The sequence below is a fragment of the Acanthochromis polyacanthus genome, chromosome 3, assembly GCF_021347895.1.
Source record: "Acanthochromis polyacanthus isolate Apoly-LR-REF ecotype Palm Island chromosome 3, KAUST_Apoly_ChrSc, whole genome shotgun sequence".
In the NCBI taxonomy this organism is placed as follows: Eukaryota; Metazoa; Chordata; class Actinopteri; family Pomacentridae; genus Acanthochromis; species Acanthochromis polyacanthus.
Genome location: NC_067115.1, coordinates 8,709,953 through 8,732,960, shown reverse-complemented (window position 1 = coordinate 8,732,960; position 23,008 = coordinate 8,709,953). Strand labels below are relative to the sequence as shown.

General features: G+C 37.6%; 1 protein-coding gene across 1 annotated transcript; it reads left to right on the top strand.

Annotated features, from left to right (window-relative positions):
- The first annotated feature begins 177 nt into the window (after positions 1-177).
- On the top strand, positions 178-22,364 carry zmp:0000001082 (integrin alpha-D). Its single transcript, XM_022193345.2, has 31 exons — positions 178-294; positions 1,773-1,896; positions 2,169-2,260; positions 3,100-3,179; positions 3,270-3,381; positions 3,484-3,614; positions 3,723-3,865; positions 3,955-4,105; positions 5,438-5,573; positions 5,688-5,761; positions 8,785-8,908; positions 9,834-9,976; positions 10,421-10,567; positions 10,658-10,855; positions 11,603-11,733; positions 11,900-12,054; positions 12,127-12,293; positions 12,809-12,925; positions 14,607-14,677; positions 14,760-14,901; positions 15,857-15,955; positions 16,131-16,210; positions 16,753-16,833; positions 16,930-17,005; positions 17,833-17,940; positions 18,025-18,066; positions 18,160-18,285; positions 18,380-18,493; positions 20,346-20,396; positions 20,480-20,590; positions 20,718-22,364. The coding sequence occupies exons 1-31, from the start codon at positions 252-254 to the stop codon at positions 20,958-20,960; spliced, it is 3,612 nt and encodes a 1,203-aa protein (XP_022049037.1). The 5' UTR covers positions 178-251; the 3' UTR covers positions 20,961-22,364.
- Positions 22,365-23,008: the final 644 nt, after the last annotated feature.

The following is a 23,008-nucleotide window of genomic DNA, read 5'->3' as shown; positions in this document are numbered from 1 at the left end:
CTTCTATTCATCTTCTCCCCTTTCTGTGCTTGAGAAAGTTTTTTTTCTCTTTTATCTATTGAGATGTGAAGGATTTAGGAAAGAAAAAGGGGAAGCATGAAGGAAGGCTAAAGTTTTGCTGAGAGCAGAACTGTCACAACCACCTGTTACGGAAACGCCCTCATTTAAAAATCGTACAGGAAGCGTTGCGCATTTTAGAAGTTTCTCAACAGAAGCAGCAGCAGCACCAGGAGCAGCATTCGCCTTGAAAGATGCAGCGTCGCATCTGCCTGCTCACCTACATGGTGGCAGCTGGTAAGATGGAACACTTTTTTTACACTTACGCGAAAGTATTTGTCTTCAAAAGAAAAGACAGGGATGATTTATAAGTTTTGGGTTGAAAGTGTGAAGTTAATTTTAAGGTCTGATACCCTGAACTTGATGTTTAATTGTTGTGTAAAATCACAACAATCGCATCAATTTTTGCAAAATTTGTTTAAAAAAATCAAGTTTCATGCATTTTTTCATATTTATTGGAGTGTTTTTTTTTTAAGTTTTAACTCTGTTAGATACAACGATCAAGTACAAAGATCAGGAAGTCCTCACAATGAGCGACGAGTCACATTAAGCACATAAATAATTTCTATGAGCTTCATGCAGGTTTTTACACAACATTCATTTTTGAAGAGTATTCCTATTCGGTGCATTTTTTAAATTCCTTTGAGCAGCACAAACTCACATTCTTTTGCTTTATTGTAATGGACTTCTGGGGAAAAAAACATTTCAGAGAATATTTAAAGTTTTTCAGCATAAAAAAAATGCTAAAAATGAACTTTTTATTGTTACACAATTGAACCCTCAATCCTGACAGCATGTTGCTGCTGGTTGAGAAAATTGATAGAAAAATTCACCTTTTTACAGCGCTAAATAACTTTCTGTCAACACTACATTACTACAATCACTGTTTAAATTTTTCGTGGGTAAAGTTGTCTGTTATTTCTATTTATGTAAGATTCTTTAGCTGCTGACTTCTCCTTATATTCACTCATCTCACAATTCTTCCTGTTTCTGGCTCTGATAACTACCATCATTTTGGCCAATTTTTAAAAATGTCTTTGTAACCGTCTGGTGGGTTTTGAGGTTTGGATGATTAATGCTGACATATTACATTTTATTTTGTTGTCTGGATCAGAATTCGTCTTCATTTCCTGTTATTTTGCGTTACTTTTTCTGCTTTACTGCCGGGTTTCTTGTGGTTATTTTGGCTTCGAGGAACCCGGCTTTGGCTATGTCTCTTAAAAGCTTGTTTTAAAAATTGTAATATAAATTAATGCATCATTATTGATTGTCATCTTATATTACTGTCAGAATTAGAATCAGCTTTAATGGCCAAGTACATACACAACATACAAGGAATTTGGTTTCAGCTGTTGGTGTCACCCAAGGAATAAGGAAGAGAATAATAAAAAAAAAAACTATTAAAGAGGAACAGGGAGTAAAAAAAACAGTAGTAATAAATTAAAATTGAACACACTATATACAGAAAGTTACAGCTAGAAAGGGATATATAAAAAGGAGCAGTATTCATTTTATTTGACCCGTTCAGACAAAGAGATGTTTTTCTTTTCCACTAAATAACTGGATTTGTTGGCCTTTTCTCTCTAATATGATTTTAAATGGGCTTGACTGGTCTACATAGAGATCACTGATCATGTGAATTGGTAACCACAACCCAAACTGAATTGTATGCAGGCTGTAGAACTTGTGATCATTTGTTCATATTTATTTTGCAGCTGCAACCATCCCCGTTGCTTTGACTTTCAACATTGACACAACAGATCCAGAGGTCCATCCTGGTGAACAAAAAGACTTCTTTGGGTACAAAGTGCTTCAGTTCACTTCTGGTGGGAACAAAGGGTGAGTCTGCATGTGTAACTTGTTACTTCAGTTTATATTTATACCTTCTGTAACTGTGGAAGGTGTCAACTTCAAGGTCTGAAAACGATTGTGGCTTATTTCACTTTGTAAGAGATGCCTGTCAAGCAGTGGAAGGTTGTGGTTTAACACTAAGAACATAACACATCCTGTCACTAACACACTGCTCACAAAGGCATCTTCGTTCATCTGAAACTCCATTTCAGTCTGATTGTGGGAACAGTTTAACAGATTAGTGTTATCATGTCCCACAGGATAATCGTCACTGCACCTCTACGGCTGAATGGTTCTGGAGGAATATTTAAACACGACCAGTATGAAGCCAGCAAGTGGTTCAGCCCGAACGGTACAAACAGAATTAATCACTGCATTAACCCTCTGAACCCCAAGTGATTTCTGGGTGTGTTTTTGTTCTGCTTCTGTCCATTTTTACTCACCTCGGGATCTACTTTTACTGCAACATAGAGTCCTGCATCTCTGTGGAAACAGAACAACCATGACCTGAAGGGAAAGAACTTCAAAACGGCTGCTGTGCAGTATGGCAAAGTTTTAAGGCTGTAAATCGCAAAAACAAGCAAAAACAAAAGCTGAATTTCTGTGATACTTATTTTACGAAACTTTAAACCAACTGGAACCATTTTTTCCACAAGCGTTACCAGTACTGGAGAAATACAGTGGCTCCACACGCTACAACAGAATTAACTACTGACATTTTTAGTTTGCTTCCTGTCTGTAAACACTTACTGCAGTTCAGCCAAAACTGCACCAAGGGGCAGAAGTTTTATGGTTTTTACTGAATCTAGTCACTGTAAATGGTGTATTTTTGTCAGTTTTTAAAATGATACAAGTTGAACAAAGTTATTTTAGTGAAATATCACAATTCTCACCTAGAATTAGTTATTTTTTTACCAGCAGAAATACATATCACAAAATAAGAAAAGTTGAAAATCCATGGATTCTTTAAATTTTCCTTGCATCTGGCTCTAATAAATGCTGTAATTTTGGCAATTTTTAGTTAACAGAAGAAGAAGAAGATAACATGCCTTTTTTTGTTTTGTTTTTGGGGGTTGGAGAGTTAAACTAAGAAAATAGTGCAAAAATCTGAAATGCAAAATAACAAAAATCCTGATGAATCTGTAAAAGCTTTGTGTATTTCATAACACTAATCAAATGCTACGGTTGCAGAACATTCTGTGCCAAATGAGACAGAAGTGAAGCACCTTGGCTTGTCGATGGCTGCAGACTCCACAGGCTCCCAATTCACTGTAAGGAAATCACACTTTATCTGCAACATCTCTGCAAAACTGCAAAATATGTAGAATCAAATCTCTTCAAAGCCTCATGTTCTGATTCAGGTTTGCAGTCCGAGTGTTGCCCATGAATGTTATAAGAACTCCTACCTGAGCAGTATCTGTTATAACATCAATGATCAGTTTGAGCAAACGTCTTTCACGCCCAATTTCCAAGGTAAAAGAAGCTTCTTCTTCTTTCTTTCTTTTTTTTTAAATGTCTTCACTATTTTTGTTATACTTAGATATTCTTTACAAATTTCTCAATATATTTTTTCAGACTGCACAAAAAAGACAGTGGACCTCGTGTTTCTATTTGATGGATCACAGAGTATGACTGGAGAAGAGTTCAGGAAAAATAAGGTTTTCATAATGGATATAATGGACAGCCTTAAAAACACGTCCATCAAGGTGGCTGCACGACTGCAACATGAAAGAATCCTCAACAATTATTCGCTCATTTTGATACACTGTCCATAATAATAATATGAATGATGTTTGTTATTTGCTTGTTTTCAGTTTGCAGCAGTTCAGTTCTCCACTGACCACAGAACAGTGTTTGACTTCAAGGACTATGAAGCTGGTAGTGCTGAAGATAAACTCCAGCAGGAACCCCATATGAGGGGTCTTACCAACACGTACAGAGCATTAGCGTTTGTGCTGTAAGTTCGTCACATTAGAAACAACTAGCACAGTACAAAAATCATATTACAAGCACTTTATTTAACTGTGAAAAATATTTATTTTCTAGAAAAGAACTGTTTGAGAACCCCAAGGCCGGCGCCTCTCCTGATGCAATTAAAGTTGTGGTGCTAATCACAGATGGAGATCCAAGTGACTTCGACAGAGACAAGACAATTGCCTCATATGATAAAAAAAACATAGTCCGCTTTGTCATTGGGGTAAGCTGTGTGATCTTATATGTCTAAAAGATGATCAGTTTTTCAGCTAAAAGAATCACATCATGCGAACCAGAACTGTTCTGTAGATATGTACAGTTGAAGGAGAGTAACATGGATAATTCAAATACTGCATCTTTAGCCTCACAACAGCCACATTTGGAATTTCAACCTATCTGGCATTCCCAAATGGAAATGTTTACACTGCAAAAAGTCTTCATTACAAGCCCTCCAGGACCTACCATGATGCTGCCACCACCATGCTTCTCTGTGGAGGTTGTGCATTTGTCCTGATGTGCAGTGACTGGTGTCCGTCAAACATAGCGTTCAGTCTGATGTCCAAAAAGCTTCATTTTGGTCTCATCAGACCAAAAAATATTTTTTATAGAGGCTATGTATCAGAAAAACAAGTCCAACATGTCTTTGCCAAGGGTGATCAAAACGTTTAGACGTCAGCCACAGTTAATGTAAATTGCAGATTCTGATGATGGGAATAAATGCAGTTATTAACAACAAGCAGAGAGTTATTGACACCTTGTATCATGAGGTAGGTGGATGCAAGTGGAACAGAGAGCAGCATTGCTAGGATGAAATATTAACAGGTGTGTGATATACGAGGATGATTCCAAAGCCAGACTAGGTGCATCAGGTCACGTCATCTTTAATATTCATGTGGTTATGCAGAGTTCTACTGTAACATGTTGAGGTATCTGAGGGAGACAGCTTTATGCAACTGAGTTGATCTGTGCCACAAAAAAATGTGTGTCTCCAGTGTGCTGTGGGTCTGGTTACTTTGGTTTTGGTCACAACAACACAAGCAACAATGGCTCATTGGCTGCAACTTCTTCATTCATTCATTTTTGACACAATTTAGGAGTTCAGTGGTCGAATTATATCACTTACTGTTTAACTGATTAAATTTTATTGGCACAGTCTCATAACTTTTTGATCACCCCTCATATGTGACTTCATTTGAAAGGCAGTGTCTTCTAGATTCTGAAAATGTTCCTGTTTAGCATGAGGCTAAAATACAGCCTAAATAACAAAGGTTCAAACAACACTCAAAAAAGATTTGTCCTCTGCAATATTTTTACTCATATTTGACAAGAACTGGGACATGTTTTAGGTCAGAAGTGCACAAATCACCATTTACTTTATAACACCTTGTCAACCACACCTTAGTGAAATACTAAATCTGCAGGTCTAATCCTATGGGAGCTTGGGAAGATAGCTGATTTAAAAAAAAAAAATCATGCATAATGTTAAGCAACTGTAAACTAGCTTCACTTTTAGCTTTGACTTACTTCATATTTTCAAGCAACACTCTGCTTTCAGGTAAAAGATGCTGCGCTGGACAAATTCAGGGCCATCGCTTCTGAACCGAAAGAAAAAAATGCCTTCAAAATTGAGGATTATGACGGACTAACTGGAGTACTGGAAAATTTTCAGATCAAGATCTTCAACATGGAAGGTGAACTTCCATCTTGTGTTTCCATTTTGATAATTATTGTTACATGAATTTATTTGATCGTTCTGGTGTGCCCTTGTATGACTAACACTAACTCCCACACTTTCTCACCTTCAGGCACCAAAGTGGCTCGGGCAGGCGACTTGACTAACGAGATGGCTCAGAGTGGATTCAGTGCCGCCTTCTATGAGGTGAGTAATATTAAAATCAACATGTTTTACACGGTGTTTCGCTAAACATGCACACATACGGTTGCAGGTTAACCAACCACTCAACTGAGACACCTAAAACAGAAACGCTGAAAATGTGCTGTAATTATAGCGTTTCCTCTTTTAATATGTGTAATGTGCTATGCAAGAAGACGACTGTAGTTTTGCAAAAGTTACACATTCTGAAATTAATTTTACTGTCAGCATGTGTATAAATATACAGCGGGGTCTAAATGTCTGAGGCCACACTGAAAGTGTGTCACATTTTCATGTAAACCTTGAAAAAAATCTGAAAGTTTAGTTTTAGTAATGTTTAAAAAACCAAGCAGCTCGGTCACAATAAAAAGTTAGGCCGAAACTGTTCTATTTCTAGGGAATCAAACAAACTGAGGGAGATTAATGACAGTGACCATCCTTGTTCAAAAGTCAGATTTCTTTGAGTTATCTCCTTACATTGAAGCAGATGACAAACGCTGGATTTCCTCAGAGGCTCGTCTGGCCAAATCAACCTGCAGACATCGTTCATTTAGGGGGAAAAGGAAAAATTAATCAGTCTGAGATATAAAAGGCAGTTTATCGCAGATGGTCGCCCATCCTGAGCTTGGTTTCTTCAGGGTAAAAGAGGGTTTTTTCCCCACTGTCACTAAGTACTTGCAAAAAAGGGAGTTTTCAATTTTATTATTGTATTTTTTCTATGGAAAGAGGACTTATATGGTGAATTGCTGCTGTATAAGAAATACTACATCAGCACACATCTTCAAAAGCAGTTGTGCAGAGGAAAACCAGAAAAAGTCAGACATGCTGGTAGACTGAGGAGCAAGCAGTCTTGTATGAGTTCATAAAGTAAAACCCCTTTGGGACTTCACAGTGAGTCAAAAATGGTCTCCAGGATGTAGGTGTACATCTTTCCTTATCAACAGCTTCATGATAACAAGATGCAAACCCCAGATAAGACATTAAAACATTCATGACTGTTGATGCGCTGTTGCATGGTGACCGCAGTAATGATCATTTCTCTGAAATAGAAGGTTGTATTCAGAAAAGTTCAGAAGCATCCTGTGCGCAGCATTTCATCATTCAGCAGTACAGTTGTCATAACCCAGCAAATACACTGTGACAAAATATGGTGTCGGGGTTTCTCTTCAATGTGCTGATGTTGAATAACACGTCTGGTGACACTGTTGCTTTTAATATGACTTTATTATAAAAAGACAGCATCTGAACAGGCCCCATGATTTGCCTGTGGAGGTTCACAGCCAATACGAACATCTCCCAGAATGATGGGCTTGTGGTCATTTTATACCCTTCTGGTGAAGGATATGATCTCAACATCTGACGACTGTGGTGAGAAACAGGATGCACCCCTAAATCAACGTAACACAGAGTTTCTCTTCTAGGATAACAGAAGGCACTCACTGATATCGGTTCATGTATGAAAACCTAACATAACATATGGCTTCCCTTCAATGACAGGCCCCACTTCACTTTGCAATCTCCCAGGCACAGAAGTCACTTTAACGTAAACATTCCCAGACAGAAACACACATCTCAGATCAGAGACTACCTACTTACATAGGGAAAGAGGAAATGTATGTTTTCCCATAAGTTACTGGTCAGATACTACAATAGACAAAACAGATTCCATTCTGCTAATTTATTAAGTAATACATGCTAGATCAGATACTACAATGGGAAAAGAGTATTTATTTTAATAATAATAGGAACTATTACTATTACTACTTCAACTTATCTCCCAACTGGCCACACTGGCACACTGCTTTGTGAGTAGCTATGTTTGGACATTTATGGGAGGTTGCAGGAGTTGTACACTCATTTTTGCTTGACAATTTTCTCCCGTTATTTCATTTTTCAGTCTGTTACTTTTGGCTTCATTATTCTACTTCATATTTTTGTGTCAGCTATGAAACTGATGCCTCATTTCCACATCCCGTTTTCTGTATTTTGCAGCATAGATCCTTTTGGTTTTTCTTTTTGCCCCTTTTCACGACTAAACCAGAAGTCCATTCATTCTTGTCAGAGTATCCGAGATCTTCAATATGTTCCCGAAACTCTTCCTTACATCTTTTTCCGATCTGGAAACTTGCATTCAGTTCATTGAAAATGTGTTACTTTTCGGTGGATTACGTTCTGTGTGCCAGAAAGTTTAAATATGAATTAGCTTCCAGGCTAAAAGGCTATTTAGCTGTTTGACAGTGCTGTTATTCAAGTTGTTTTAATGTGCAAGTACAAAATACACCAGCTTAGGTAGTTTAAGACATACTAGCTGTGTAACATACGGTGAACACATGACTGTAGTGCTTTCTATGTCTTGTAACTAAATATTTCACTGAACTGGCTCCACATGTTGCAGAATAACATCCTCACTTACTTCGTTCCATGCACATACTCCAGAAACCTGGACGGTAAAAGCCAACAGCCTCTGATTAGCCACTTTAATGGCTGTGTTGAAGTTTACATCCATCTGTAATTAAGTTCACAGACATGACGCAAGTTTATGTGGAAGCAAGCAGTTATGTTTGACTTCTCATGCTTGTAAATAGTGAAAATAAATATTTAAAAATGTACATCTTGGATTCTGTGGCCGTCTGGGACCTGGGGAAGATAGAATTATTGATGTTGAAAGGGGTGCCTGAGACTCTTCAATGTCCTGAAAAGAGACAACAAAACATAAAATGCACTTACTACACCCAAACCAATCTACCGGGCAAAGTTCTCACACAGCGATCTTAAACATACAAACAAAGCAACCTGATATTTACAGGTTGAAGAGCTTCTTTCTGCATGCTGAAGACTTGGATTAAAAGCAAACAGGCCAAAGCATCAACTGTAACGGCTAACAATTAGATGTCACCATGCAAATCCGTGTTAACGTGATTTTGAGTGATTTCCCATCAAGTAGTTTGACCTGACAGTTACTCTGTCACCTTTTGACTGTTGGTGTCTCAGTTCCTCTCCGTGGTCTGACCAGATTTTTCCATTAACAGGATTCAATAATTCTGGGTTCAGTGGGATCAAACAGCTGGAGTGGTTCTCTCCAAGAAATTCAACAAAACAAGGACACTTCAAGACAGATTGAAGATCCAGAGATGCAGATGGACTCCTACATGGGTATTGTCTTTTTTTCTTTGAAAATTGTCTGTTCCTTAATTCTTTTTTTTTTCTTAAGATACAAACAATTGCACTCTTCTACAACTCAATTACATTCTCAATTAGGTTTTGAGATTATTTTCTCCTGGATTATGTTTGTTTATGATGTACGTTTTTGTTATTTATTTTATTGTTTTCCAAATGTTGTTTCTTTTTTGGGCAGTTGATCATACAGATGCAATGCGACTCGGCACACTAGCAGCCCCCAAACTGGCTTCAAACATATTGTGAGAGGATTTTAATTTAATCCAGGCCATGAAAGTTTCCTAAACTTAATTAAACTGTAGCTCTCATTTTGAAGATTTATTGTTGCAGTGAATTACCTCTACCAGTCACCAGATTAAATGATGGATTAACATCTTTCTACAATGTAAAAAAATTAAAGTTTTTTTTTCCAAATTACTGGTTTTTTTTAATACAGATTTTCACTGTTTTGTTAAACATCTAAAAACAGGCCAAAACTGTAATGATGTGCACATCAAAAATCTGTATCTTTACCAAAAGGGATTTTTTTTCACAAAGTTTGACAATAAAATTACACTGTATGACATTATTTTAAAGAAAAATATATATATTAAGGACTGAAAAATGGTGAAATGCTTTTAGTTGTTATTTCATTGATTTTCCTTGCATTGTTTAAATACAGATAGAGTAAAATCACTGCATATAAAATCAGTAAAAATGCACCAATTTTATAGATATTTACTATCATTTTCATATTCTTTACACTTCTTGAACATTATTGTATTCCACTGTTTTTTTAATTCCACTTTCTTTTCACAGATTTTTTTTACGTCATAGTAAGACAACAATAGCAGTCTTAACAGTGAACATAACTTATGAGAGACAGATGAACATTTCGCAAATATATGACTGTCTGTTGCAGGATACTCTGTTTCTGTTGGAAAAAGGAATAGTGTTCCTCTATATTTCTCGGGTGCACCAAGGTTTGAGCACACAGGACGGGTCATACTGTTCATAAAAGAAGGCAAGAACTGGACAACAGCCCAAAGAATAGATGGAGACCAGGTTGGTAACTCCCCGATGAAGGATTTTTTTTTTCGTTTTGATCTGATGTATCATGCGGATTCTAATCAGAAAAAAAGAGAGTCATGCTGATTATGTTTAAACCTAAGTCTGCCACCAGAAGTTAACAAAAGCATTTATTTTGCTATGCCTCCATTAGAGTCATCATAATTTTGCTCCAAGTTCTACTTTGAAAGCTGATTTAGATTCATGATTGCAGTTGAGCTTTTCTCAATAAAATCTGCTGTCTTACATGTTTTTGCATTCAAACATGCACGCACTGTTAGAAACATGCTCGAAAGTTTGTTATTTTAGTGGTTTCTGGGAGGAAACCATAGAGCTTCCTTGCACTGGCACCAAGTTTGCTTCAAAAAAAAAAAAAAGGCAGAATTGTGTGATGCAACAACATATGTCTGTCCTAACTTGAGAAATTTATTTACTTTTCAGATCGGTTCCTACTTCGGTGCAGAACTGAGCTCATTAGATGTCGACTCAGACGGGAACACTGACTTTTTGCTGGTGGGAGCTCCGCTGTTTTTCCAGCCACAGGAGAAGAAAGAAGGTCGCATCTACATCTACTCACTGACTGACAAGGTGGAGTTTCACTGCAATTATATCCAGACTCTGGGATTATTAATGCTTTTATTTTTTAAATCTATAAAATCGTGTCCCTATTTGCCATAGATGGAACTGGAAAGTATACTGAACGTGACGGCACCATCCATGGGTAGATTTGGCACCACCATATCCATTCTTGCAGATCTCAATGGAGACGGGCTCAGAGATGTTGCTGTTGGAGCCCCCCTTGAGGATGATAACCAAGGGGTTGTGTACTTGTACCTCGGAGACAGACACAAAGGGATACGCAAAGATTTTAGCCAGGTGAGACAAAGCTGGCATTATGGAACCGTTTTGGGTTAGACCATCCATTCAGTTGATCGTTTTTTCACAAATTTGGGATTTACCTTGAACAAGTGATTGTATATTTACCCCATTTAAGGTGACTCACCTAATTTAGCATAGGTGCAGCCAGTTGGTGCTGGTTGGTCACACAATTACAAGTGATTGCAGGATAAAGACACCTATATCTGGAAGGTCCATTCATTGGTGAATCAGTACTTCTGACTGTAACTACACTATGAAAAACAAACACGAACCCCCCCCCCCCCCCCCCCCCCCCCCACTACAGTTAAATCCAGATTTGGTAGATATCTAAATCTGCATACCATATGATGTTCTCAAAAACTGACTGACCATGCAAGAAAGAAATGAGAGGGAAGTCACCAAGACACTCATGACTCCTCTGAAGGAGTTACAAGCTTCAAGTTCTGAGATGACTGATTGAAACCCACCCACACAGGCTCAATGCTGTGACTGTGGTTAAAGGTACATTTACTAAATACTGACTTGAAGGGCGTGAATACTTTTTTTTTAGGATTTTAAGTATTTGACATTAATTTATGGAAATCCCTTTTTACTTTGACATGAAAGAGTATTTGTTTTAGTCAATTCTTGTCTAAAAAGCCAAGTTATATTGACCATTCATCTCCTGCTTGCCATCACTCTATTTTCAAATATGTGTGGAACTCAGACACTGTTTCAGTTGCCAAATTATTTTTGTTGTCTCAGAGAATCATGGGAGAAAAAATAAATCCTGGGAGGAGATTCTTTGGACAGGCTATCGATGGGGTCATTGACCTTGACCAGGACAAACTCCCAGATATTGTGGTTGGATCACAGGGTGCTGCTGTGGTCTTAAGGTATGGAAACGCCAGACTGCATATCAGTGACCAGGGCGAAAAATTTACCAGAACCTATGAGAGACAAGACTAGACTTCATAAATTAATAAACACAGAGGATGAAATCCTGATTGATGCCTTGCTTATCTTTCTTTCAAGCAATAATTTAACAACCATTGTTTTCAGGTCCAAGCCCGTCTTTAATGTCACGGCTGATCTGACGTTTCAACCTGTGGAGATAAGCACTGACAAATTTGACTGCCTTGGCTCAGATGAAAATTTACCTATGGTCACTTTGACAGCCTGTTTTCAAAGGGAAGAGGCAACAAAGAGAGGACCAGGTATGAAAATGACCCATGAATGTTATACTCAATAACAATGCCTTATTTTAACCTTGCTGTTTGCCTTTGCAGAGGTAGAAAGCTCCCAACTGAACATCTCGTACGCCATCAGTGTGGATCCAAGGAGATCAATATCTCGAGGTTTTTTCAGTGAAACTGATAAGAAAGCCAGGAATCTCACTACCACCTTTGAACTTGAGAACAAACGACTCTGCTTCAACCATTCCATCTACATGCAAGTAAGAACATCCATGCACATATTGTATAGGAGAAGATATCCCCTATCTGTGCATTTTCTAAATATCTTTCAGGAGTATATTGAGTAACTTTACTTGGTTAAAGAAACAGTTTGGTGCTATAATTTAAAAAATGTTGTATTTAATTTTACCTTCATACTCCACTTGTTTTTTTGACTTACATTGCTGTCAAAAAGTATTTGCCCCCTTCTTGAATAAATATGAATAGTTGGGTTATCTTTGGTTGATATTTACATTTGTTTGATGATCTTAGACATTAAAGTGGGGAAAATATGCAAAAAATAAGAATCTGAAAAGGGGGAAAATACTTTTTCATGGGACTGTTTATAGTTATTTGCCTGATGTGAATTTCTTTAGGAACCTATGTAGCAACAATTTCTGTCACGCTATCACTATTTCTTGTTGGTACCAAAGAAATCTACCATGTTAAATGTCTTTGCTGTTTCAAAACTTCTTTACAAATATGCCAATAAGTTTTCTTCATTTTTGTTTTGCAGAAATGTGTGAAAGACACATTATCGCCTGTCAGCATCAAACTGGAATTTTCCCAGGATGACAGTGAGACTGCGGATGCCGTCTTGAACGTGGACAGCAAAAATCAGTCAGATGTCGAAGTAAGTGACATGATCACAGAGTAGGGCTGCAGGCAACCATGTGAGAAAAGTTTTTACAGTTTTCTGAATTGGAAGTTAATATAAAAATGGGTAAACCATGTGGTTTGTATCTGGGGGTAGGATTGACTGGTGTTCCATGAGTTTTCAGTATGAACTGGCAACTGCATGAAGAAATTATTGCATATCAGGCATTAGCTATATGGTATTGCACTCAGCATGAAGAATGATGAATAATTTCACATATCTTGCTGTGATTTTCTTATATGTCCACAGGATTCATCAATTTAAAGCTCCCTATTCATTGTCCATGTTTCCTGGTAGTACCATGTTGTATGTCATGTTGGCTGCTACTCATTTCCAGTCCTGGTGACATGCTGCCTCCGGAAGTTTAAGCTAATCAATGCTGGTCAAAAATGAAGATGGATTTAGCAACTGCATTGTTTATTTCACACCTCAGACTGTCCATGTTGGTCTGGTATGAAATACAGAAACCCATTTCCCACAAGTAGAAGCATTCATCCTATCAGGTGCAGTCTGTGTTTGTGCAGTTATAGGAGGATGTAGCCTGGATGTTTTCTTTGAATGTTGAATGGGGCATGGCCATCAGACATCCAACGGTAGGAAACATCAAAAAACGCCCATGTGTATATAATGCTTCCAAAACTGTTCAATCAGAGGGCATTATGAAAAACGCACTTAAATTACGTCAGTTTTTGCAGCGGTAAAAATGGATCAAGATGGACTCTTAAGCTACAAAGACGTGCAGCACCACCTCAAGCAATGACCAACATTTAGGTGCAACCACACACCTACCATGTCGGAACACAGGACAGAACAGGAAGTAGTAGCTGGTCTGTCATATTCTGTGTTTAGATTCACTGCAGTCATCCCCCACATCCCTGTGTTGGTTCATGGTTGGAAACTGGCAGATTGTTCCGTCTTGGTTGGTTGGTAAGTTGCTTCTGGAGGTGAAGGACTTGAATTTTCTTGGGATGTTGTTTGAGAGTAATCAGAAATGGACCATGAGGTAGGCAAACCCAATGGCGTGGCATCAGCAGCAATGTGGGCGTTATATCAGGTTGTTGTGGTGACTGGTGAGCTTAGTCAGCACCACCTATTATTATTGCCTTTAGGTAGTGACTAAAAGAATGACACAATGGACAGAAGTGACCAAGATGAGTTTCCTTCAAAGAGGGTTGGCTGGGCTCATCTAGAGGGAGATTGGAGAAGGGTAGCTGCTGCTTTATGTCTAAAGAGCCAAATGAGATGGTTCGGGCATCAAAGATGGCTCCTGGCCATCTTCCTTTGAAGGGTTTTTTTGGGTACGCCCAACTGAGAAAAAATTCAGAACTCATTGGAAGAGTTATATATCTCATCTGGCCTGTGAATGTCGTGAGATCAACCAGAAAAATCTGGAAGAGGGATGCCTGGAATGCCGTGCTTAGTCCACTGCCACCATAGCTGGATAAACGGGATAAAATGGAAATAAACAGACTGACATCAGCTTGTCAGTTGATTCATGTTATCAATCTGTCATGTCATCAACATTTGGGAACAATGATGCTGCTTGAAATTGTTCTATTCTGTCCTTTATTTTCCAAAGGAATTCTGAACAGCTTAAACCATCTTTCTGATTTGCTCTATAAAGAAAGGAATGTAGATGCATTATTTTTCATTACAGATTCCGTTTGAAAAGCATTGTAGAAAAAACGACACCTGCATTGCCGAACTTGAGGTGGATTTCAACTTCACGTATGTATATCTGACAAACAGCACAACAATTCTAAGGCAAACATCATATGGCCAAGTGTAAGAAGTGCTCTGTTTCATTTAGGACTCCGACATTATTGGTGGCAGAAGATAATTATTTCAACATGTCTGTAAAACTGGTCAATCATGGTGATGACTCGTACGACACCAGGCTTAGGATGAACTACCCTCCAGGCCTCTCCTTCTCCTGGATGACTCTTATAGAGGTGACGTTAACTTGAAACCTGTATATCGTATCCCCCCGCTTATTTACATCCAGCGGCTACTATACAATGCTTTTTGGAGGGGCATGGCATAAATCTACGCATCAAAGTCAGGTTACAGATCTTAAAGACTTTCCTACATGAGTAAAAAGTTTTTTTTTTCTTGGAAATTTGTGAGCTTTTTCTCACAAAGTTAGCCCCTACTGCAAGTCCATTCTTTTTAAACCTGCTATGGCTCTTGTGTGGCACAACGAACAAATGTGAAGACAAATAAAGCTGTTCTTGTAACTTTAGCAACGCACTGTAGACCAAATGTAATTTATCCAATTAATTGTATTTACTGTATATAGCAACAAATCATACCATGTCTTCTCAAAGCACTTTACATAGATTAATTCTTATAATAATGACAACAGCAGTAATTTATGTCTTAAAAAACTGCTTTACATACACGCTTGTACATATCTAACTGCTATTACTGCACATAAATGGATAGAAATGGATGAAAAATAAACTTTTTTTATCCAAAATTTATTTTACATTTACATAATTTTTATTTAATGCTTATCATGAGTTTGGTTATAAGTCTCTATCAGAAAAACTGTCATTTTTTAAATTTAATGGCCAAAAGCTCCGTAACTAAGAAAGTGTTTAAGTGCCACATTCAGTAGGTCTTTCATCTGTTTACTCTGTTATGTTCGTGCCACCATAGAAGTACAGGAAACAGATCAGACTTTTTGTGGGACATGAAACCAGCACAGGATATGCAAGTTTTCTCAACACCAAACTGGCGTATGCACATAATGAAATCGCTCTCATAAGCTTGGCTTCATCTTTCTTTGAGTATGTAAATTTAAAAAAAAGAAATTAAAAAAAAGACCACAACAGCAGCCAACAACTGCAGTTAAACTGTTATTACTGGGTTTTCAATTAATGCTGTTTTATCTTCTTAAAACAGGCAACAAGATCAACGCTGCACAGCTGCAGTGGTTTGGGAGACGCACTCGATACAACTATATGTGATATAAGCCTTCCTGTGTATCGCAGCAGATCCTCTGTGAGTCATACTGCCCCCAGATACTCTCCTAACAGACAGAAGTGAAGTGTCACAAATGAAGAAGTGTGAACAGCTCTGAACCTCTGGCATTAACAACCAACTTTTTTCATGAAGACATTTTGTGTTTCTCTTTGAGTCACATCTAACATCACTATGTCTTTTTTTTCTTACAAAGGCAACATTTAAAATCTCTTTCCGCATCATGAATGATAACGAGTGGAATGACACAGTCTCCATAACCATTGCTGCAAAAAGGTACAGGCCTTAACTCACATTTTTACTCTCTGTGGGCTCATTTTTCACCTCCACCTCTATAGAAATAGCACAACCTTGGCGAGAAGGAGAGAGAACTCATGACAGCATGAGAGAGTTATAGTCCCACAAATGACAAAAATGAAAAAAAGCTGAATTACTTTTTCTTTTCACAAAAATAAAAAAGTAGAATCTATATATACACAATATATTTTCAATACTGAAGGAAAATGGTGGCTCTCAGTGTCTTTTTACAGCCTAACTGAGAACTCAGACATTTTGTCACATGGTTTTTAGCCACAGCTTAGTCTTTCACGGTTTTTCAGTTCTGCTCAGAAGCAACCAATTTTTAGTTTATTTTTGCAGCATCTAGGGGAATACGTAATCTTTTACATAATCTCAATTTATGACAAGTTCTCGCCCTCAATCAAAATGCCCAGAAACTGTTTGGAGTTCAGATTGTTAATCATCAATGAAGCCATATGTTTTCTAAATTGTGTTTAGTGATGTTTGATTTTCATAAGAAATGTCTTTTGCATTCTCAGTGATAATGCAAACTCCACCAGGCCCATTTCCATGACCAAAAGTATCCCAGTACAGCATGAAATTAAAATGGCACTAACCGTGTAAGTAACACAATTCACGTAAACAGTAATTTATATTATGTACATACTGCATGATTTAATTAATCCAGTATTCCAATTATATTGCATTCTTTCCAGGAGCGAAGACACCGTCAACTATCTGAACTTCACAACAGACGACGATGCGCCTAAAAAATTACGTACGATATACAGGGTGAGGCACTTCATTATTCTGCAACAATCCAACACAACTGGTGATCAATGGTCTGATCATTGAGAACAATTTCAGATGTTTTGCCGTGGGCTCACAGATGTTACCAATTCTACACAAACAAAACTGTGACTCTGTATACTCTAGATTTTTTACTTCTTCCATTTAAAATTAATTTTCATACTTGTCACTTCAATTTTTAAAACCCAACATCGCACATCAGTTCTACTAAATGTTTCACTGTGCTGATTGTATTTTCCAGCAACATGCTCCTCTGTAGACCATTTTGGTATAAGATGCATTTATTTATCACATTTTTAATTTGATTCCACAGTTGTTTCCTCTCTGCTCTGTGCAAACACAGCCTGCAGTTCAACTGTAAATGTTCAGACTGTTAGTCATATGTCTTTTGGTCACGGCTGAGTCACTAACAGCGTCACAGTGCCACCAACGAGTGCAGAACTTTCTGTTTTTGTAAAATCTTAATCTAAAGCAAATAGGAAAAGGTTAAACAGGTAGAACAAAGCGATGTTGATGACAAATCATAATTCTAGGTTTAGATTCAGCAACGTTTCCCGATGGAAAAAGACGTCAAGATGAATAGTTTAAGGATCTTCAGAAAGTTGATTCTGGCTCAGATTAAATTGTGAAATTTTGGTGATTTTTTAAAGCTATCATGTCTTTCAAACCCAACAACAGACTGTCCTGCTTAGTTACCCTCAGAGATGCTTGCAGGAAATTTTAATTACTTGTAACTTTATTTTAGTCAACACCAAATTTCTCAAAATTATTTATCTACTTATGGATCTACTTTCTGTCACCATTCACAGATTGATAACACTGGTTTTAAGGATTTTCCTGTCAACGTATCCCTGGTCTTCCCAACTAAACTGGAGCATGACTTTGAAATGAACAACTATGAAGTCTTTGTAGATCAGGTAATTTTGGATAAAACACTTCTTGCTTCACCTTCTTACTTTGTTGTGGTATCTCTTTAATGCCTGAACTACTTTTCTTTTAAGAACAAAACTGAGTGCACGTCCTCTACTGGCTTTGCATCTAAAGTACGTACAACATGTTTATCATCAAAATATTTTATCAGAACATGTCATGAGATTTTGAATTACTTATTGAAATGTATTTTTGCTGTGTTGCAGCACTGCCCACCAGAGCATGCGTGCAAAGTCATCAAGTGTGATACTTTCGTTCTGGAGAAAAATTCAGCTGTGGAGTTTCGATTGTTAGGAGATGTACAGTTTAAAGACCTCCAACAGAAAGCAGAGGTATGTAGCAACTAAATACACACACAGAATAGACACCACATATACCCGAAAGTCCCAAAAATGTATAAGTAATCGACGTGCTCTTACTTTACAGAACATCCCCTTTCTAAAAAAATATACTGGAGAGAGCGCAGAGGTTAAATTTACAAGTTTTCTACATGTTGACTACGACAAGAAGAAATATGTGCTGGATTCAGATAAACAAGACGTAAGTTTAAGTTTGATCTATAGACTGTATATAGGAGATTGATGAAGCCTCTGTATCAGAAAAGTGGTGCCACTGCAAAAATGACTTAAACTTGCATTCTATTTAACAGTCAGCAGTGGACAACTCCTCTGGTTGCAAAAAGAAGTCAAATTGTTCAGATATCTTTGAGAAAATGAAATGCCTTCTTGTTTGATTCATTACCTCAGTAAACAGTTTCCTAATAATATTATGATCTCAGTTGTTAGGTTTAAGTCTCCTTCAGTACAGCACGATGTTCATTTTATATTTAGATTTTAATTATGGTCCCCTTTGGAGGCCAATAGACAACAAAGCAAGGTATGTTTTAGGGTGGGGCTACCTTGATAAGTTGCTACCATTTATGAAATGTGACCAAGTTCCTAGATTGTACCCAGAAAAATTAAAAACTGTCACTCTCATGATAGCAGTCTCCCTGTGAAGCAAAGCACCGCTCCCAGGGTTCTTACAACACTTGTAACATCCCAAGCAGCATCTGTAATGATGGCTCAATCTCCTAACCTTTGTCAAAATGATGACTCTTCAACTTGGAATATATTTTGGGGAAAAACAACAAGTCACAAGGAGCCAAATATGGTGAGCAGGACGAGTGAAGAGCGACAATTGTGTTGTTGTGGCAAAGTGTGTTGGAACTCCTACATGCTATTTGCAGTTCAGGTTAACTGCATCAAATGTTCTTCTTGAACTGCCTCAGAACGTTACAGCAGAACTCGAACTATTCAAAATGAATTCACAGTGCACAACCACGTGTATCAGGCTCAAGACATTTGTTCTTTGACACCAAACATTCACTTTTTGTGTTGTTATGTTGCATGGTCATAAACTCCAGAGATTACAAAAACACAAAAACAAGTTATTCAGCCGACTGTAAGTTAGCAGAGACACCACAGACATTTCTACTATCAAGCTAGCAAAGTTGCCAATAACTTTGTGAGCTTGCCACGTTCTCTGCAAAAAGGCATTATTTTACATAAACTATGGTGTAACATAACATTTAGCAAAGTCGCACATTTACCACTAAAACCTAACCTATTTAAGCATTTCAACTGAACCAGTTGAGGTGGTTCAGACATCTGGTTCGGATGCATCCTAGGAGATTTCCTTTGGAGGTTTTCCGAGCATGTTCACCTGGAAGGACACCACAGGATAGACCCAGAACCCGCTGTGGGGATTACATATCTTGTCTGACCTGGGAACACCTCAGGATCTCCTAGGAAGAACTGGACAGCGCTGCTGAGAGGAAGGATGTCTGGGATGACCTGCTTCGTCAGCTGCCTCCACGATCCGACTCTGGATAAGCGGAAGAAAATGAATGGACGGATGGAACTGAGCTTATTACCCATCAACCCAGCGTGGGGACAGGGTACAGTAGACTGGTAACTTAACGTGGGCAGCTAAATCCGCAGAGGTCCAGCAAAGGGGGCTCATGTGACACTCAGTCCAAGTGGGAAATGGACAATAACATATCACAAACAATGGAAATTGTAGCATGTAAAGGCAAGTCAAATCCTTAACTTGGCTGCACGTGGTGGTGCTTCTGACTTTGTACGTTTTTGGAAACTCCAGTTCTTATACTGTGAAAACTGCTGTTTCTCTTGATGGCAGCTGGAGATCCACCTTTCATACATATAAAACCAAGTAACCAAGGTGGCAACGACCAAAATCCTGACTCCAGGTAGTTCAGACCATTAGCTTCATAGTGGCTACGTCTGTCTTTTATATACAGTCTATGCTCTGACCACAGTAAGATTATTTCAAAGATATCGCTTTAAATGTTTTCTCTGTGCACCTAATTTATCATATTTATCGCAAACAGACTAAGGACAAGCCTCATGAAACCGGCGTCAGTCATCCAACAAAGACATCGGTAAGTTCAGCCTAGACACAAACAGTCAAAACTGACACTTATTCAAAAGGTGCCATTTGAACACTTTTTTTCTTTGCCATCAGAGTACAGTTCGGGTTGAGTTCACAATCCTCCCCAATCAACTGCTGATCATTTTAACTGGAGCTGGACTAGGATTCTTGCTTCTGATCATCATCACAGTCATCATGTTTAAGGTAAGAGTGAACGGATTAAAGACATTCATTTCAGTGTTGTTGCCGGAATGTCATGAACCGAATTCCTGACATTTAAATTATGGTTTTGAGCGTTCAGTCTAATGATTCTTTTTGCGTCTCTCACAAGATGGGCTGCTTCAAGAGGAAAATGCACCAGTATTGTCAAGAACTAGAGGAAGAAGAAGCTCTTCAGGCTGGTGCTGCCAATGGGTCTATGCCTGGCCCAACCAATGGGATAAGCAGCAAACCAGAGCCTGACGACAAATCGGATCAATTTCCAGAAGAAAAAAAGCTGCTTGAAACCAGTGATCAGAAGGAAGAAACTGCTTCCAACTCATCATCTGAACTAAAAGTGTCACTTGCAGATTAATAGAGGAAACCATCCAAATCCAAGCTAAAGAAAATTTGGATATTTCTTTAAAATCATATTAGTCTACATGTATTATTTTACAAATGGCCCAAAATAAAAAGCTTCCTGTACAGACATTCTGTAAAAAAACTAAAAATTCTGCGTTCCCCAACTTTGAGACTCACCTGTGACTAACATTCGTGACAAAAATTCAAGGAGTTTTCAGCTGAACTGCAGGCTGTTTACACAGCACAGAAGAAGTGTGGAAACAAATTAGAAATGAAAGTAAAATGAAATATGAACTATTTATTGTACATAACGCCACCAGTTTTTCCAGTATTGGAAACACCAGTGGACACAGTAAGTTAGATGACGAATGAACATTATCCAAACTGTAAAATAGTTTTGTAGATTTGCACAGGCGCTGCTGGTTTCTGCACTGCTATTTATTTAGTGAACTACTGAAGTTTGACTTGTTAAACGTGTAAGTTTTATTTCTAATCATCACAGTGAATGCATTGTACATTTAAATGAACTGTTCATCAGTTGTTGATCTTACAAACTGAGCGGTGGTGTATTAGTTGGGTTTTTAACTTACCAGAAGAAGCAGACAAAATTTAAAAGGTTTTAAGGTTGAATTGACTGAGAACTTAAAAATGTTGTTCCCTTTTAAATGGAGCAACAACAGCGTTTTAAGAGTTCAGCAACTTAAATCTGAGATTAGGAATTAGCTACAGTGTAAAAAATCTAAACAAAATTCTGTTTCACTCTATTGCAAGGGGTCACTTGAGAATTGGACACAGCAAAAGTGGAAAACAACATTTTACACCAGGAAAAAATTGAGCTGAAGAAAGTTGTTTCTTATTTCTGTACTGTGTATGTTTTTTTTGTTTTTTTAGGTGTCAAATGTCTTATTGTTTGTGCAATGTTGTTTAATTTGTTATGAATGCTTGAAATTTGCATCAAACCATGACAGTATTTAATGTTCATCCTGTAAACAAAATTAGAGGTCGACTGATGTTTTTTTTCAGCATTGATACTGGTTTTTAGTTATTGATATTTGGAACTTGTATAAACAGCATATATTAGTAGCGAAGATTAACACTTTGTGTTTACAACATAATTCTATAAGCATTCTTTTATAGTTTTGATGTCTTTAGTATTAATCTACAACTTACAAAATAGTTAAATATAAACCACTGAATGAGTGGGTGTGTCCAAACGTTTAACTGGTAGTGTATGTGTGTGTGTGTATATATATATATGTGTGTGTGTGTGTGTGTGTGTGTGTGTGTGTATAAAGTTTTTTTTTAAATCTTGGAGTCAAATTTGAGGACAACACAAACTCCAGCATCAAAGTTTGCTGAAAAGTCTTTCATACTTATGTTGTGCATGTTTAATTAAAATAGAACTCTTCACCATTTATTTTTCCGTGTTGATAGCAGGTTACTATAGTCACAGAAGTGCCACAATAAAATATAAATCTGTTAAAAAATAAGGAAAGAAATGTGCATATATAGAGAGAAATGAAGAAATAAATGTGTAAATATAAAGAGAAATAAATAAATAAATAAATCTGTTCAAAAATAAGGAAATGAATATGTAAATTTAAAGAGGAATAAATAAATAAAAATAAGTAAAAGAGGAAATTTTGTCTTTGCTTTTTCCCTTTTCTACTTTTTTCCTTTTATCTTTCCATTTTGTCATTGCCTTTTCCGTTTTGCCTTCACTTTTACTTGATGGACTGAGCTGTCAATCAAATGACTCTGGGCGGGGCTTTCTATCCAGGTGAGTCGTGAACACCTGATCACAGGATTCCTGCCTGATGCCAGCTCCTAGCACGGCTGAAGTAAAGTGACGTCACCGTGGCACTTAGGCTGATTCCATCAGACACTGAAAGGACTCTGATAGTTCAGTAAGTTAATGTTTATTTTCTTATTGGTGCTGGTTTTAATGCACTTTATGTACACCTGTAGTGCCAGATATAATGTGTGCCATGCACTCCAGATGTCGATGGAGTTTTTTTTCTCTGTCTTGACCAAAGAAGAGAGTTAGCATCCAGTGAATAT

What these genes read in the sequence shown, in the direction of transcription:
- zmp:0000001082 (XM_022193345.2), top strand. Translation starts at nt 252, where the DNA reads ATGCAGCGTCGCATCTGCCTGCTCACCTACATGGTGGCAGCTG. An exon ending in TCTACTCACTGACTGACAAG is followed by an intron (nt 10,568 to 10,657) that starts GTGGAGTTTCAC and finishes TATTTGCCATAG; the next exon opens with ATGGAACTGGAAAGTATACT. An exon ending in AATTACGTACGATATACAGG is followed by an intron (nt 17,006 to 17,832) that starts GTGAGGCACTTC and finishes CACCATTCACAG; the next exon opens with ATTGATAACACTGGTTTTAA.